Genomic DNA, 14,952 nt, shown 5'->3' on the forward strand with positions numbered 1-14,952 from the left:
TATGCTAAGAAACCCTTAAGGACTATCTATACACAAAAAATTAAATCAAAATGTCTTGATTCACATTCAAGGCCCTCTGTTTTCTATTTCCAAACTAGCTTTATCTTCGACTCTCCAATTATACACTTACTTGTCCCTATGCTCTAGTCAATCTGCTATTCTCCAGACATGGCCCATCTTTCTTGCTCCCTAGGAATTTATGACTTAATTAGGGAGATTAGACAGATACAGAAATAAATGCACCCCAAGCCAGTAGATGGTAATTGCCATAAGAGTGGTACAAATCACAAAAGCTATGAGTTCAGGAAAACGTATTTTGAAAAAAGCAGCACACTTTCTGGTAAAGTGACAGTGACCAGCATCAATTCCTCAATTCCTCAAAAATGTATCCAACGACATATTAAGCACTCACCTGTGTGTACTGTTCATTGCTCAGGTCTGTTTTCCCTTGGGTCAAACTGGAAGATCTACTTCTAAAAACAAGGAATTTTAGCTTCACTTATGTAACATTTTGTAACAAATGGCAGTAAGTTTAAGAATCCTGCCTTCCCTGGGATAGGGGTGGAGATAAAAGTGCGTGAAGGCACAGAGGAGTATTTATTTAGGCCACACAAACTGTGGATTAGAGCAAAGAATGGCTCTCCAGATTTTTCTGAAGGTTACACTAAAATTAGTAATAATTACAAGAGCAAGCACTGGGCATTGTTCTAACCATTTAATGCTCTCAACAACTCTATGAAGTAAATACTATTATTATCTTTATTTCACAGATGTGAGAATACAAAGGCACAGAGACGTATAGTACAGAGAGGGATTGCCCAAGATCATTCAGCTAATAAATAATGGAGCTAGTATTTGACCCCAGGCAAGCAGTATGGCTCCGGAGAATGAACTCTTAACTAGTACACTGTGTAACCTCTAAGTGTTACTAATGCTGACTCTAAGGCTGTCTCCTGAGGCCTCAAGAATTCCTGACAAATCACTTCCAAGCAGCATGAACTGTATTCCAAAATCATTTAGCAATGAAAATATCTTATCAAGCCCCAAATCTGATGCTTCTTTCAATGCAACAATTGTGGCATCAAAGTACAAGGGGGGAAAATCCATAGGAATACTTTATTTGTATCAAACATGATGTCCCAGACAGGCATAACACAGCAATGGAAAAGCCTGTATTGTCTAGTACTTGGGAGAGGAGCAGATGCAGAAAAATGCATTCCAAGAGGATCAGGGTTTCCCTTTTGTGGAAACAGCTCTAGAACTTTATTTCTTGGCAATCCCTAGTTTTTAATATATTACAGTGACTGTGATCACAATTCTGTAAAAACTGTATGTGGTACATACAGTCAAGACTAGAAAGGACCATGGAAAAGTACCAACAAACATTTGTTCACTTTCCTTATTATGGTTTTAATGTCTACTGCTATAATGATGTCTGCACAACGTAATACTTTGTTTTGTAAAGTATTACAAAATAATACTTTACAAAGTACTATTGATTAATTGAACTTGAGCCACAGAAGTCAGAATTACCATGCATACCCGTCTGCGGCCATGATGCCAGCCATGGTGACAGCACCAATAATACCAATGAGTTTGTACTTGAATATGGTGCTAGAGAGCTGCTTCCGTACCACCAAGTGCATGTCGTCCTGCAAGGAGACAATGACAGAGAAAAGTGAACATGCTGGAACGGTTTATAGTAAAAGGGCCTACAGATATCAGAGCCAAAAAGCCTGGAACAACCAGGGTTCTATCATTTACTACCTGTGTGGCCTTTGGCAAGTCATTTCATCTCTCTGAGTCTTAATTTTCTTCATCTATAAAATGAGGAATGTTTTGATAGGACCAAAGAAAAATTATGAAAAATTCCTAGAACAATGCCTCGTACATGGCAGACACTCAATAACAACAGTTATTATTGTTACTGTTGTGATAGCTGCTCAATAAGCATATGTGAATTATCATAATGTTGTTGGTTGCTCAGCAAAAATAATACAGAAAAACACTTAGGAATAAATTTAACTAGGAGGCAAAAGATTTGTACATTAAAAACTACAAAACATTGCTGAAAGAAATTAAAGAACTACTAAAAAATGGAAAGATACCCCATGGTCATGGACTGGAACACTTAATATTGTTAAGATAATGATCCCACTCAAAGTGATACGCACATTCAATGTAATCCTTATTAAAATCTCAATAGCATTTTTGCAAATAGAAAAACCCATACTAAAATTAATTTTGAATTTCAAGGAACCCCAAATAGCCAAAATGATCTTGAAAAAACAAATTTGGAGGGCTCACACTTCCCAACTTCAAAATTACTATTAATACAAAGCTACAGTAATCAAAACAGTGTGCTACTAACGTAATAATACATACAGACTAATGAATAGAATTCAGAACCCAGAAATAAACCCTCATATAGAAGGTCAAATGATTTTCCGCAAAGGTGCCAAGACTATTCAATGGAGAAAGGATGGTCTGTTTTCAACAGGAGATGCTAAGAAAACCAGATACTCACAATCGAAAAATTGAAGTTGATCCCTTATCTTACACTATATACAAAAATTAAGTCAGAGCAAATCAATGATCTAAATTTAGAAGTCAAAAATATAAAGCTCTTGGAAGAAAGCGCAAGGGAAAATCTTCATGACTTTGGATTTGGCAATGGTCTTTCTTTACTGTGATTCTAAAACACAGGCAACAACAAAAATAGATAAATTGGACTTCATCAAAACTGCATCAAAAGACACTATCGGGAGTGAAAAGACAATCCACAGAATGGGAGAAAATATTTGTAAATTATGCATCTGGTAAGGGGTTAATATCCAGAACACATAAAGAATTCCTACACATCAACAATGAAAAACAATCCATTTAAAAAATGAGCAAAGGACTTGAATAGATGTTTTTCAAAGAAGACATACAAATGACTAGTAAGCACATGATAAGATGCTCATCATTAGCCACCAGAGAAATGCAAATCAAAACCACAGTAATATACCACTTCACACCCAGCAGGATAGTTATAATTAAAAAATGAAAAATAAGTGCTGGTGAGGATGTAGAAAAATTGGAACCCTCAATTGTTCATGGGAATGTAAAATGGTGCAGTCACTGTGGAAAACAGTTTGGTGGTTCCTCAAAATGTTAAACATAGAATCACCCTGTAACCCAGCAATTCTACTTCTAGGTATATGCCCAAAAGAATTGAAAATAGGGACTCAATGAGACACTTGTACACTAATGTTCATAGCAGCATTATTCACAATAACCAAAAGGCGGAAAAAGGCCCGTGTCCATGAATGGCTGAATGGATAAACTAAATGTGATATATATATACAATGGGATATTATTCAGCCATAAAAGAAATGAAGTTCTAAAATATAGAACATCTTCAACATAGATGAACCTTGAACATATTATGCTAAGTGAAAAATAAGCCAGACACAAAAAGACAAATACTGCATTATTCTATTTAAACGAGGTTCCTAGAATAGGCAAAATCAGAGACAGAAAGTAGATGAGAGGTTACCAGGGGGTGGGAGAAGAGTAATGGGAGTTATTGCTTAATGGGTACAGAATTTCTGCTTGGGACGATGAAAAAGTTCTGGATATAGATAGTGGTGACCATAGTACACCACTGGGAATATACTTAATGCCACTGAATTGTACTTAAAAATGGCTAAAATAGTAAAATGTGCTATGTATATTTTACAACTAAAAAATAAAATGACATAGCTCTATATTAATGATATGAAGCAATCTCCAAATGTACTGTTAGACGAAAAACTCTAGATGCAGAACAAGAGGAGGAAGAGTAGAATATAGGTAAATACAAATTTGTAAATGCTCAGAACATCTCAGAAACCTGTGAAATGGTAAAAGTGATTGGCTTTAGAGAATTAGATGCCTAGAGGACTGAAAGGGAGACTTATTTTTCACTACCTTTCTATACTTTTGAATTTTGTACCCTGCATAGTACCTAGCCTTTTTTTTTTTAATTAAAAAATGGTGCTGGTTGTTCAAAGTCATAGTTTAGTGTGGATTACTGCCACAGGGTGGCACCAAAGATACAAAAAAGCTATGAGTTATGATTCCAACCTGAATCTCTTCTTTTAGTCCTTTGCCTAGCTTTTTCAATGAATGGTGTCCAGAAATGAAAACTAGCCCTGATGAAGTTCATGTTAGATGTAGATGTTCCTTAGGGAATAAGAGAATTCTCTGTGCCAAGGTACTCAGCACAGAACCTGAAGGGCTTTTCTTACTCCGTTTCACAGTTAGCTGATTACAGACCCATGTCTACCCTAACAGACTAAGTTCCTTAAGGGCAGAAGGTCTCATATACCTAACATCTCAGTGCTTGGCACACAGTAGGCACTTAATGTCTGTGGTAAAGAAAAGAATAAACAAATGCTGGGGGCTATGGTTATGTACTCTGTTTTCTACTGCTACAAAGGCTGGAGTGATTTTTTTCAGTAAATTTCAATGGAAGAGGTTTACGATTCTTTCTCAACACACTGCCTCTTACCTGGATATGATTGCTGCCTTCATGCTGTTTACTAAATGCCAGTGTACTGAGAATACAGAAGAGTTTTCGTATTTGCTGAGGGGACATTTTATCCAGATAATCTAAAATGCCCTGTGAGAAAAAAATGCCAATGATGTGGTTAACAACTAACATTTATTTCCTTTAAATCAAAAACATTAAATCCTTATAAGAGGTATACATAGATAGGCAGGCATCTGTTCCACAAAAGCTAAAGTTCTCTAAGGCTATGCTCAGGGCCCGGAGAGCTGACATTCTGCTTAGTCATCCTAACATACCTCCTAGTTCTCCTTATTCTTTTTCTCTTTTTCTCCACTCTTGAATTTTTCTTAGTGAAAACAATATTACGCCAAAAGTCATGTCTCCACTGTATTCCTTATCACATCATCCCTCCTCAGCTTCTACTCCATGAAGTACTTATTTATTCTGAAGGAGTCACAAGGGAACTACGCACTGACTTTTTGACCTTGGGCGAAGCCTCAGCTTTCTCATCTTTAATATGAGGATAACATGAGCTACAGTTATCTTTCAAAGCCCAGACTTGGTTATGTCAACTCCGTTAAAAACCTGGACTAGCTCCTTACTGTCTATAAAGTTGAAACTCATTAGCACAGTGTTTGGGACCTTTCCCAATCTGTCCCTGTCCCATGTCTTCCCAATCTCACGTCCCACCAGCTCACCATATAACCTATTCGCCAATCACGTTGGTCTGCTTGTCATCCATCCCTCAGACACACCAGGGACAAGGTGCCAATTTGCTTCCGTTCAAACCGTCCTCTGCCTAGATGCACTTCCCTTACTTTCTCTCATCAAATCATTCCCATCCTTCAGGAATCACTGAAATGCTATCTCCTCTTTGAAGACGTCTTCAGTTCCCCAATCCAAATTAACTATTCCTCCTCTGTTGTATCTCTAGCACTTTATTAAAGAATTCATTAGGTTGTATTTATAATGACTTGCTTATGTGTCTTACTTTCCATCAGTCAGGACTAACTTTCGTATCCACAGCACCCAGAATAGAGCCTGGCACATAACTAAGTATAAAGAAGTATTTGCTGCATGAATTAATCCATATATAGGTGAGTTATTTTTTTTTTCTATTATTTGCCCATCACCTCACCTCCTTCTTGTCCCCTATCGATTATAGTTCTCAATATGTAGAGTACAAAATAAATTGTTGCTAACATAGTAAGTATCCCTCAGATATACCTTCACAAAGACAGCATTCAGCCTCATAGCAGATAGGTCTAGAACTACCAACTCTAGGAGGACATCCAATGCAGTATCAACTTCGGCTTCATTCCCACTGCAGACATGGGTCACTAATGCACCAATAGCTTCCTATACAGAGAAGAGTCAACAGGGCAGTGTGAGGCAAAAATATGGTACGGCCATCTTAAAGGGGTTCATGCCCGAGGCCATTCCAATCTCATCTTGATTAAAAACCCAACCCACCCGACCCCATCATCTACTTTTAGTATCTAATTTTCATTAATGTTGGATTCAGGAGGCTTAGGATTCTGCCAATCTACCATTCAGTCATGTCCCATAATTCATCAGTGAGCACTCGCTAAGCCCTGCTGGTTTTGTTCATTGGAATCGTCTTTCTCTTTGTCATATGGGTTAAATATTAGCCTTTAAGCTGTACTTGTACTTAATCTACCAAAAAAATGGCACTTAAGGAGCTAAAGGTTGTGCAAGTTTTTATCGGTTAGACTTGTATGTTTCACGCAAACATGGGCTATGATAGTGTTTTTAAGACATTAAGATGGTTCCAAAAAATGTCTTAAAGGCCAGTCTCCCTTTCCTTTATACTGCTGCTCCATACTGAGTCACATGGCTTTCTCAGCTGCAATAGTTAGCTCATGCCAGCTAAGTCGATTTCCCTGTTTTCAATTTGTAATTTTTAACTTCATTTTGAAGAGTTCCATTCAAGTGTGTTTTAATATTGTTAATAATAGGTATAGTATATATAACAAATACAGAATGAGACATTTCGTTCTTTGTTTTTATAACTACTTTCCACAAGTACAGCCCTCCCTCTCTAGTTGTGTGCTATTAAATTTTGTGTCTCGTGTTCATGAGAATAGGTTTAAGCCCTCAGGCTTTCTCCTTCATTGGTTTTTTTGCCACATTTTTTTTCTAGAGCACTTGAAGATCAACTGGCAGTTGATTATTTGCAACTAAATTTTAAAACTGTAATTCCTATACTGTGAAAACTGCTTGTCAACCCCAGCCCTTTAAGCCATGGTTTATCTGATCTGGATCTTCATTTTAGATGCAGAAAATTTTAGAGCTCAAAACACAGAGTTAGATCCTCCAGTCCCATCTCTTCATTTTATTGAGACTAGGATTAGAAATACCTTTTCCCAACTCCCAGTTCAGAGTGCTTTCTCCTTCAATGCCTCCAACCAACAACAAATATCAGATCACATGCAAGTCACTTGGAATTGCATTTGTTCCCTTTTCCCTCCTTTCCAAAATAAATATTTCAACATACCTGCTGGCAGTAAGTGTCGAAAAATTTAAATGCATATTTGTATAGGAGACTGCCAAACAAAATGATACTCTGGTCAGGGGAGTGCAACAAATTCTGAGCCAGCGATAGAATGGACGGACAAAGATCCTTAAGAACCTTGAGAGAGGAAGAGGAGAGAGAAAACAAGCTGTAGGAGAAACTCAGTACAGCAACAAGAGTTGCTAACCCTTCGGGGATGTGAGATTTCTCCTTGCCAACTCTCATTTTAACTTAAGGAACCTTCATCTTTGTTTTACTCAGAATAATCGTTTATCATTCTGAGTTTTCTCTCAGGATCAATGGGATTCAACATATAAATAACAATTGACCTTGAAGCTCAAATATGTTAAATTACAAGCTTAATAGCACTATTCCTATCAGCCCAATTTGGCACTAGAAGCCAGAGCTTCTAAATCACAATTTCCTCATTCAATCATACTGCCTCCCTGGGGACGTAATAGGCCTGCTCTGCCTTGGTTATGATTTGAAATCAATCTATAAGGTTCAATGCTAATTAAAACAATTTCTTTTAAAGAAGATCAAGAAGAGAACTGTTCATGATAATGTTTTTCAGACATTAAGATGCCTTAATGGACCCAGAGTAAAAAATAAGTTATTAAGTCCAGCTTCTTTACTGATATCATCACAATTAAAAAAAATAATCTTAAATTAAGCATTGAACTGGGTATAATGCTTTACTGAGGAAAATGTAGTAAAAAATATTATACATGGTTTCTGCCCTCTGGAAATTATAGCCCAAAACATATATCATTGTCAGAATGAACCATAAAATAATACAAACATTAAATCCGTTTCTAAATATAAAATCTTAAAAATCCGACTTCATATTTTCAATAGTTCCTAAGCCAAGCCCCAAACCACTGGTCTACCAGTTTTCTAAGAAGGTATACACTATTATAATCCTAATTATTCACCTGAAAACACCATTCCTAGCTTACAAAATTCTAATTTGAATGGTTTACATTTCAACAGGAATGATCACCTCAGGTCAGAATGTTGAATGGCCAAATAGTTATAGTTCAATAGATGCATAATTATATCTCTACTAGCCATTCCTTTGATCCTGTTATGCTCAGGGTTTTTAAAAACTGCTTAGAACAGCTACAGAAGGCAAGTTTGTCAAAGCAGCTAATCGCACAGAACTAGATAATTAAAACGATTACTGCAAAATTAAAATTTGCAAGTCTCAACAGGCTTGAAGTTAACATGATGAAATTTTACATGGGAGTTGTAAAGCCTTCCATTCCAGGTTAAAAATCAAGTTACATAAGTATGTAATTAGAAGATCAGAATTCAAATACTTCGTACAAAAAAGAATTTAAGTCTACTAAGCTCAACATAAATCAATTTTGTGACCTTTTTGTTAAAAAGATGAAAAAAAACTTAGGTTGGTTTTGTCAACAATGTCTCAATTAAGGTAAGTAACAATCCGACTATGTTTTGAAATACTGAAGTCCCTGTCAAAGATCCACATCCAGCAAAGGTGGTGTTGTCAGGATTCCCACACTGGGTAGGAAAGGTTAAAATGACCTCTCTGTACCTTTCACAGTAATGTAGTCCAATTCTCTGACACTTACAAAGTAATGAATATAAAATGCACTCTGCAGCAGTTCTTCTTCAAAGCAGCCTGATCGAATCTTATTTCTTAGCACCCTCTCAATGTACTTCTTTGTTTGAGCGTTGGTGCTGTATATGATGATAAGCATCGCCAGGTCAAAAGTCTATTGTCAGGAAATACGCAACCACAGGAAAATAGTTTAATAAGTCAGTACATTTACCACAAAAAACAGCAGCTCTCAACTGTTTCCCATTAAAACACAGAATGGATGATACTCACTTGCTCAACATGCCCCTGGGAGTAAATCCATTTTCACAAACCCAGAAATATTTTTCAGAGAAACAAAGTGCCACAACTATTAACCACTGGTATCTTTTAAGAAACACTGGAGTACAAGTGAAAGTGATATTATAGAAATAACTTTGAATATTTTCATTTATTAAAGAAAAATGATTAAATCATTTTGCCAACTTCAGTAAATATTTTCATTATTATTAGGAAAATTACGTTGTGTAAAGTTGGAGAGATTGTAAATGTCTGTCAATATGAAAAAGATTAAATAAATTATGATCGTCATTTTAAGAATATTATGCAGCCATTACAGAGAACGAGACTATACTGACAACATATTGAGTAATAAAAATAAAAAAACAGCAACCTGCAAGACAATAATTCTATTTTTGTAAAAACAATATACAAGTACATATATGTATAAGAGTACTCAGGTATGCCTGCCCTCACACACACATACAACTTTTGTATGAAGAAGAAAACAATCTACAAGAATGATTATGCTTGAAAAACAGGACAGAGAGTAGAGGGAAACTTTGTATTTAACATTTTTAGATTTCTTGTGGGGTTTTTCCCTCCCCAATTGGCTTATATTACCTATGTTAAAAATAATAAATAACAGGGTTAAAAAGTAAAGCAGGACAAAAAAGAAAAAAACAATTACTTGGAACTCAAACAATTCAATAGCAAAAATAACAAAATGCAATTAAAAATGGGAAGAGGATCTGAACAGACATTTTTCCAAAGACACACAGATAGCCAACAGGTACATGAAAGATGCTCAACATCACTACTCATCAGGGAAATGCAAATCAAAACAACAATGAGGTATCACCTCACATCTGCTGGAATGGCTGTTATTGAAGAAACAAAAAATTACAAATGTTAGCAAAATTGCAGAGAAAAGGGAACCCTCGTGCACTGTTGGTGAGATTGTAAATTGCTACAGTCTCTATGGAAAACAGTATGGAGGTTCCTCAAAAAAATTCAAAAATAGAACTAATACATGATCCAGTTATTCTACTTCTGAGTATTTATCTGAAGAAAACAAAAACACTAATTCAAAAAAGATATTGGCACCCCTATGTTCACTGCATTATTTATAATAGCCAAGACGTGAAAACAACCTAAGCATCCACTGATAGATGAATGGATAGAGAAAATGGGGTATAATATATATCTTGCCATTTGCAACAACATGGATAGACCTTGAGGGCACTAAGCTAAGTGAAATAAATCAGGGAGAAAGACAAATACTATATGATCTCACTTATATGTAGAACCTAAAAAAACTAAAAAAACAAGTTCATAGATGTAGATTGGCGGTTGCCAGAGGCAGAGGGTGAGGAATGAGCGAAATGGGTGAAGAAGGTCACAAGGTACAAATTTCCAGTTATAAAATAAATAAGTCATGAGGATGCAATGTACAACATGATGGCTATAGTTAATAATACTGTATATATAGCTGAAAGTTGCTAACAGGGTAGATCACAAGAAAAAAACATTTGTAATTGTGTGGTGATGAATGTTAACTACTTATTGTGGTGATCCTTTTGCAATATATACAAATACCAAACCATTATGTTGTACACCTGAAACTAATGTCAATTATATCCCAGTTGAAAATAGATATTTTAATAAAGGTTAGATTCTAATTAAAAAAAAACAAAAACAAATTACTTGGGACATCCCCTCACTGAAGATTCCACCAATTCAGATACCAAAATTGGGACTCATTGTAACAGAATACAGCTTCTAAAAATAACAATGTAGAAGCATGCAAAATGTTTTTGACATAGCATCAGGAGAAAAAAATCAGAATACGAAATTATATTTATACAATGATTAGAAATCTGTAAAAATAGGTATGCAGGTAGCCAGGGGTCATGCAAAAATACAAACAGTTGTGTTAGGGTATTTTGATTTTTCCCCCCACAAAAAGTTACTGACTTTTTCATTGTTTTATTCAATATCATAAAGTTTTTAAAATTGTCACCCAACAATTAAATAATCCAACTAACAAAAACCCCACAAAACAAAACAGATGCCAACTAAAAAAAAAAACTTTAACGGAAACCAAACAATACATAGGAAACTCAATAATCTAGCTTCTAGACAGAAGAATGTATCTCCAGAATTTAGACAGATTCTGGAATTTAGACAGATTGTCGCCTTGACAATGGACGGATTCACTCTGGTCAGGTCTACAGAGGCAAAGGAAAGTGAAACATGGAAAGCCATTATCTTGACAATTCTGTTTGGTGGGACGAAGGGCAGTTGGACAGATAAAAAGACTTGTCTCATTATCCAGGGGACTGTGGACTTCACCTTCTCATCAATGGGGATTTGGCTTTTTTGACTGCAACTCACTATACTTGTTTGTAATGTTAATATTTCCCCTTACGAATATTTTAGGCTTACTTTTATTGCCAGAATAAATGAGTAGGGAAGACCATCTGGCAAGTCATCCCCTCATATCATCTTTCCCAGACAGGTCATGTTTATTAGAGCAGCTACAGAGGGCACAGAAGGAATGACTAGAGAGAGCAAAAGAAAGCAGGAAAAATACACCTGCCATTTTCACTAATTTTAAGTCTACAATACTTAAAATTCATAGTATATGAACATTACCTTGTGTTCAGACACTGAGGGAATGTGTTCAATTGCCTGGAAAAACAAGGGTCACAAATATATCACAACACAGTAGAACACTTCCGGCCTTATTCAGCATGCTTTGTTCTCTTACTTGAGAACCAATTTGCCCATCTGGCAACCATCACCTATCATTTCTACTTGAATGACTTTCAAGACTTTTATTTCAACCTACCTTAACTTATACATCTGTCACTGATTGCCACCCATTTTCTTTTTATTGTTTAAAGTTCCAAAGATCTCACTCACCTTAACCCAAGCTTCTGAAATGGTTTTCTCATATCTAACAGCTGACTTTATTACATCAAAGAGAAGAAAAACGCAGTCCTGACCGCTGTTTTCTTGATTTCCTGAAAAACTGCAAGTAGCAGAAGGGGAAAAAAAAATCATTCTTCTACTTACCAGAGAGGAACCTGTAAGATCTGGGTTTCTGTTTATTAGCCATGTGCCTTGAAACAAGTCATAACTTCGAGTGTAAAATGGCTAATAAACTTCTGTAGTCTATCTGGGACAGACGTGAATAGTCAAGAGAATACACACACACGAGTGTGTATATATCTGTATATCTATATCTATACATACACACACACACACTAGGGTGCCAAAAAAATGTATACACATTTTAAGAGATGTTATCTATGCTCAAGCAGTAGTTCGCCATAATTAGAACTGTCTGGATGCTGATGGTAACTACTATGAGCACTTGTTGTAAATGCAGAAGTCAAATGTGACTTGCATTCATCTTTTGTTATTGGTATATATTGAGCATTACAATTAATACAGTCTTTTCCTTTCTTAAAATGTGTATGGTTTTTTGGCGCCCCCCCGTGTGTGTGTGTGTGTGTGTGTGTGTGTGTGTGTATTTTGAAAGTGTATACACTTACATGAGTGTAATATTACCACCATTATTTACAGTTGTCAGTGTTAAGATCTACTGTTCTGGCTACAGGATAAATGCCAGAAAACTTCCCTTGCCTATGTGAGAAAAAGGGTGGTAACTGTCAATAAGCTTATACCTTATTCGTCCTTTATTTTTCAACTTGCTTTGGGAAGCATGCAACCATACTGGCAAAATAAAATGCTGCAGATCCAACTTCTCCCGGAGCTCAGAAATTACCTGTGGAAAATAAGCATTAGCTACATGCATAGTGGACAGTCACAGTCCACTTTCACAATAAGATAACCATAAAAATCTCCTGAAAGATGGAGAAAGTAAAATTATTAAATGTTAGACAAGGCATTCTGAAAAAGAGAGTTAGTGAAAATAGCTAATGAAAGTATAGTATGTCGGTCTCTTCTCCACCCCCAGCTTCGCCCCCAGCCCGGTCCTGGGCTCCCTGACCCCAGCCCTCTGCCTCCGAGGCTCTTAACGTCAGTCCTCCCAAGGTCAGTCCTCCCAGTGTCCTCCTTGCCACCCCCACCCCGGTAGAGGCCCTAGCCTAGGCTCTAAGCTTTTGTCCCCCTCCCCGTATCTTGCCCCCACCAAGCCCTGCGGGAAGATGCTGAGAACAGGCGCCCCTAGGCCTGATGCCTTCAAGCCCAGGAGTCGAGCGATATCCAAGACTCGGCGTTGGCCAGAATGGGTCAGGCTGGGACAGTCCCCACCCCTGCCCGGAACCCCGAGGGAGTGCGGAGTGGTGGTGATTCAGCAGTGGGAAGGCCCCAGACCCCTGGGGAGAATGCGGAGACTGGGGGAAGGGGAGCTGGCGTCAGCACCCGGGGAAAGACAAGATCAGCAGAGGCGCAGGCGGAGCCGCGGGCCCCAAAAACAGGATGTCGCGTCGTCGTTCCGCACCCGGCCACTCCGCGCGCTTGTGCTCTGGGGAGGGGGCGGGGCGGACAGAGGACGTGGGGCTCCCTTCGCCCCCTCTTCTTGCCGGAGCGCGCCACTGCTTGGGCCGAAGGGCCGCACCCAGGCCTGAGATCCTGCTGCGGCCCTGGGGACAGGCGGGTGGACAGACTCGTGGGCGCCCTCTGGTGATTCTGTTCCCCGGCGTTGCTCTTGGAGCTCTGACTTGAGAATGAGCATCCTCAGTTCAACACAAACTTTCTGAGCGTCTACCACGTGCAGAGCCCAGTGCTAGGTGCTGTGCAGGAAAACTGAGAGGCGCTTAAGACGGGCTCCCTGTCTCCAAGAGGCTTTCCAGATAAAGAGGAAGAACAACGAAAATAGCGTAACCTTTCAGAGCCTTAATTCTATCTTTGGTAAAAAAAATAGAATAACCTCTTTTTCATCCTGTAGTTGTGAAGATAACATGACAATGGATGTAAAAGGCCTGCTGTCAATGCCTGGCTCAAAGTAAACACAAAACAAATGCCTTTAAAAAATAATACTAATATAAGAATGAGTTCCCTAAACACAATGTGCCTGCCCTCATCTTTGAGTCTTTACCCATTCTGTTCCCTCTGCCTGATTTCTTTCCTGTATTGAATGCTAGGGGGAAAAAATAAACTTATTTTTTCACGATATGACCCTAAAAAAAAAAAAAAAAAAAAAAAGAAAGTATAGTATGTCATGCCTTTCAAAATTCCAGAACTTACTGAGGTATTACACTGAAATAGCAAATATAATCTATAGCATCTTATGTAGAATAATAAAACTGGTCAGTAGCTCCATTCTCTCCCGTAAATACCATCTGGATTAATCAGCATTATCAATTAGTTTGGAGACATAGAAAAACAATTAGAACCTATTAATTTAAATAATTTATCTTCACCTCGGTTAGCGTTTTTCTGATTGCTGAGTTTCACAAGGGCACCACTGCTTTTCTTTGTAGTCTTTAGGATCTAGCACCCTATTGGTATTTGTTAGGAAATAATACAGTACCTCAAGTGCATCCGTGGCTGTTACGGAATGAAGAATGAACTTGATTATCACAGGTAAATCGTCCAATTTGACAGATGACAGCTTGTCCATCATCAACTGACGGACCTAAACATAAAAGCACAAAAACCTTAAATATTTTCATGTTAATACCTCAACCTAGTACTGACTTGGCAGGTAAAAATAGGAAATTACTTCTCTCACTCAGTTTTCTCACATGGAATTTAGAAAGAAAAACTCCTTTGTTTTATTTTTTTCCAAATTACAAGCTTTCAGTTGTTAACACCACAGCTTCTTGTGATAAATGCATGTTATATTACATTTTGGAGCCTGGATTTTCCATTGGCTAGATGAAGGCATAAAAAATTGTTATTACTAAGGAGAGCAGTTTGTAAATATTCAGGCAGTATAGAAGATTCCTACTAAAACTTACCACTTAAAACAGAGTAGCACATTTAGCATAGTATGGCATATGAAATTCATTGGAAAGAAAAGAGAACTCAATGTCATTCAATATTGTTTCAAAAGGAAAT

The 14,952-nt window shown here is 37.4% G+C and overlaps 1 protein-coding gene across 7 annotated transcripts in view; it reads right to left on the minus strand.

The window, feature by feature from the left end:
• FANCD2 (FA complementation group D2) overlaps positions 1-14,952 on the minus strand; it is a 51,126-nt gene that overhangs the window by 23,480 nt on the left and 12,694 nt on the right. For 5 of the 7 annotated variants that reach the window (XM_088798414.1, XM_088798416.1, XM_074312998.2 and 2 more), the window contains 10 exons: positions 14,423-14,527; positions 12,612-12,712; positions 11,845-11,953; positions 11,575-11,610; positions 8,672-8,815; positions 7,056-7,190; positions 5,765-5,896; positions 4,538-4,648; positions 1,543-1,652; positions 413-473 (listed from right to left, as the gene is read on the minus strand). In XM_088798414.1, coding sequence (XP_088654540.1) covers positions 413-473; positions 1,543-1,652; positions 4,538-4,648; positions 5,765-5,896; positions 7,056-7,190; positions 8,672-8,815; positions 11,575-11,610; positions 11,845-11,953; positions 12,612-12,712; positions 14,423-14,527 — 1,044 coding nt within the window. Of the gene's footprint in view, positions 1-412; positions 474-1,542; positions 1,653-4,537; positions 4,649-5,764; positions 5,897-7,055; positions 7,191-8,671; positions 8,816-11,574; positions 11,611-11,844; positions 11,954-12,611; positions 12,713-13,390; positions 13,783-14,422; positions 14,528-14,952 lie in introns of those variants that run through there. The other 2 variants (XM_074312999.2, XM_088798418.1) reach the window with 2 other exon arrangements.

Source organism: Rhinolophus sinicus, chromosome 5 (genome assembly GCF_057876585.1).
Source record: "Rhinolophus sinicus isolate RSI-liver-muscle chromosome 5, RSI-T2T, whole genome shotgun sequence".
In the NCBI taxonomy this organism is placed as follows: domain Eukaryota; kingdom Metazoa; phylum Chordata; class Mammalia; order Chiroptera; family Rhinolophidae; genus Rhinolophus; species Rhinolophus sinicus.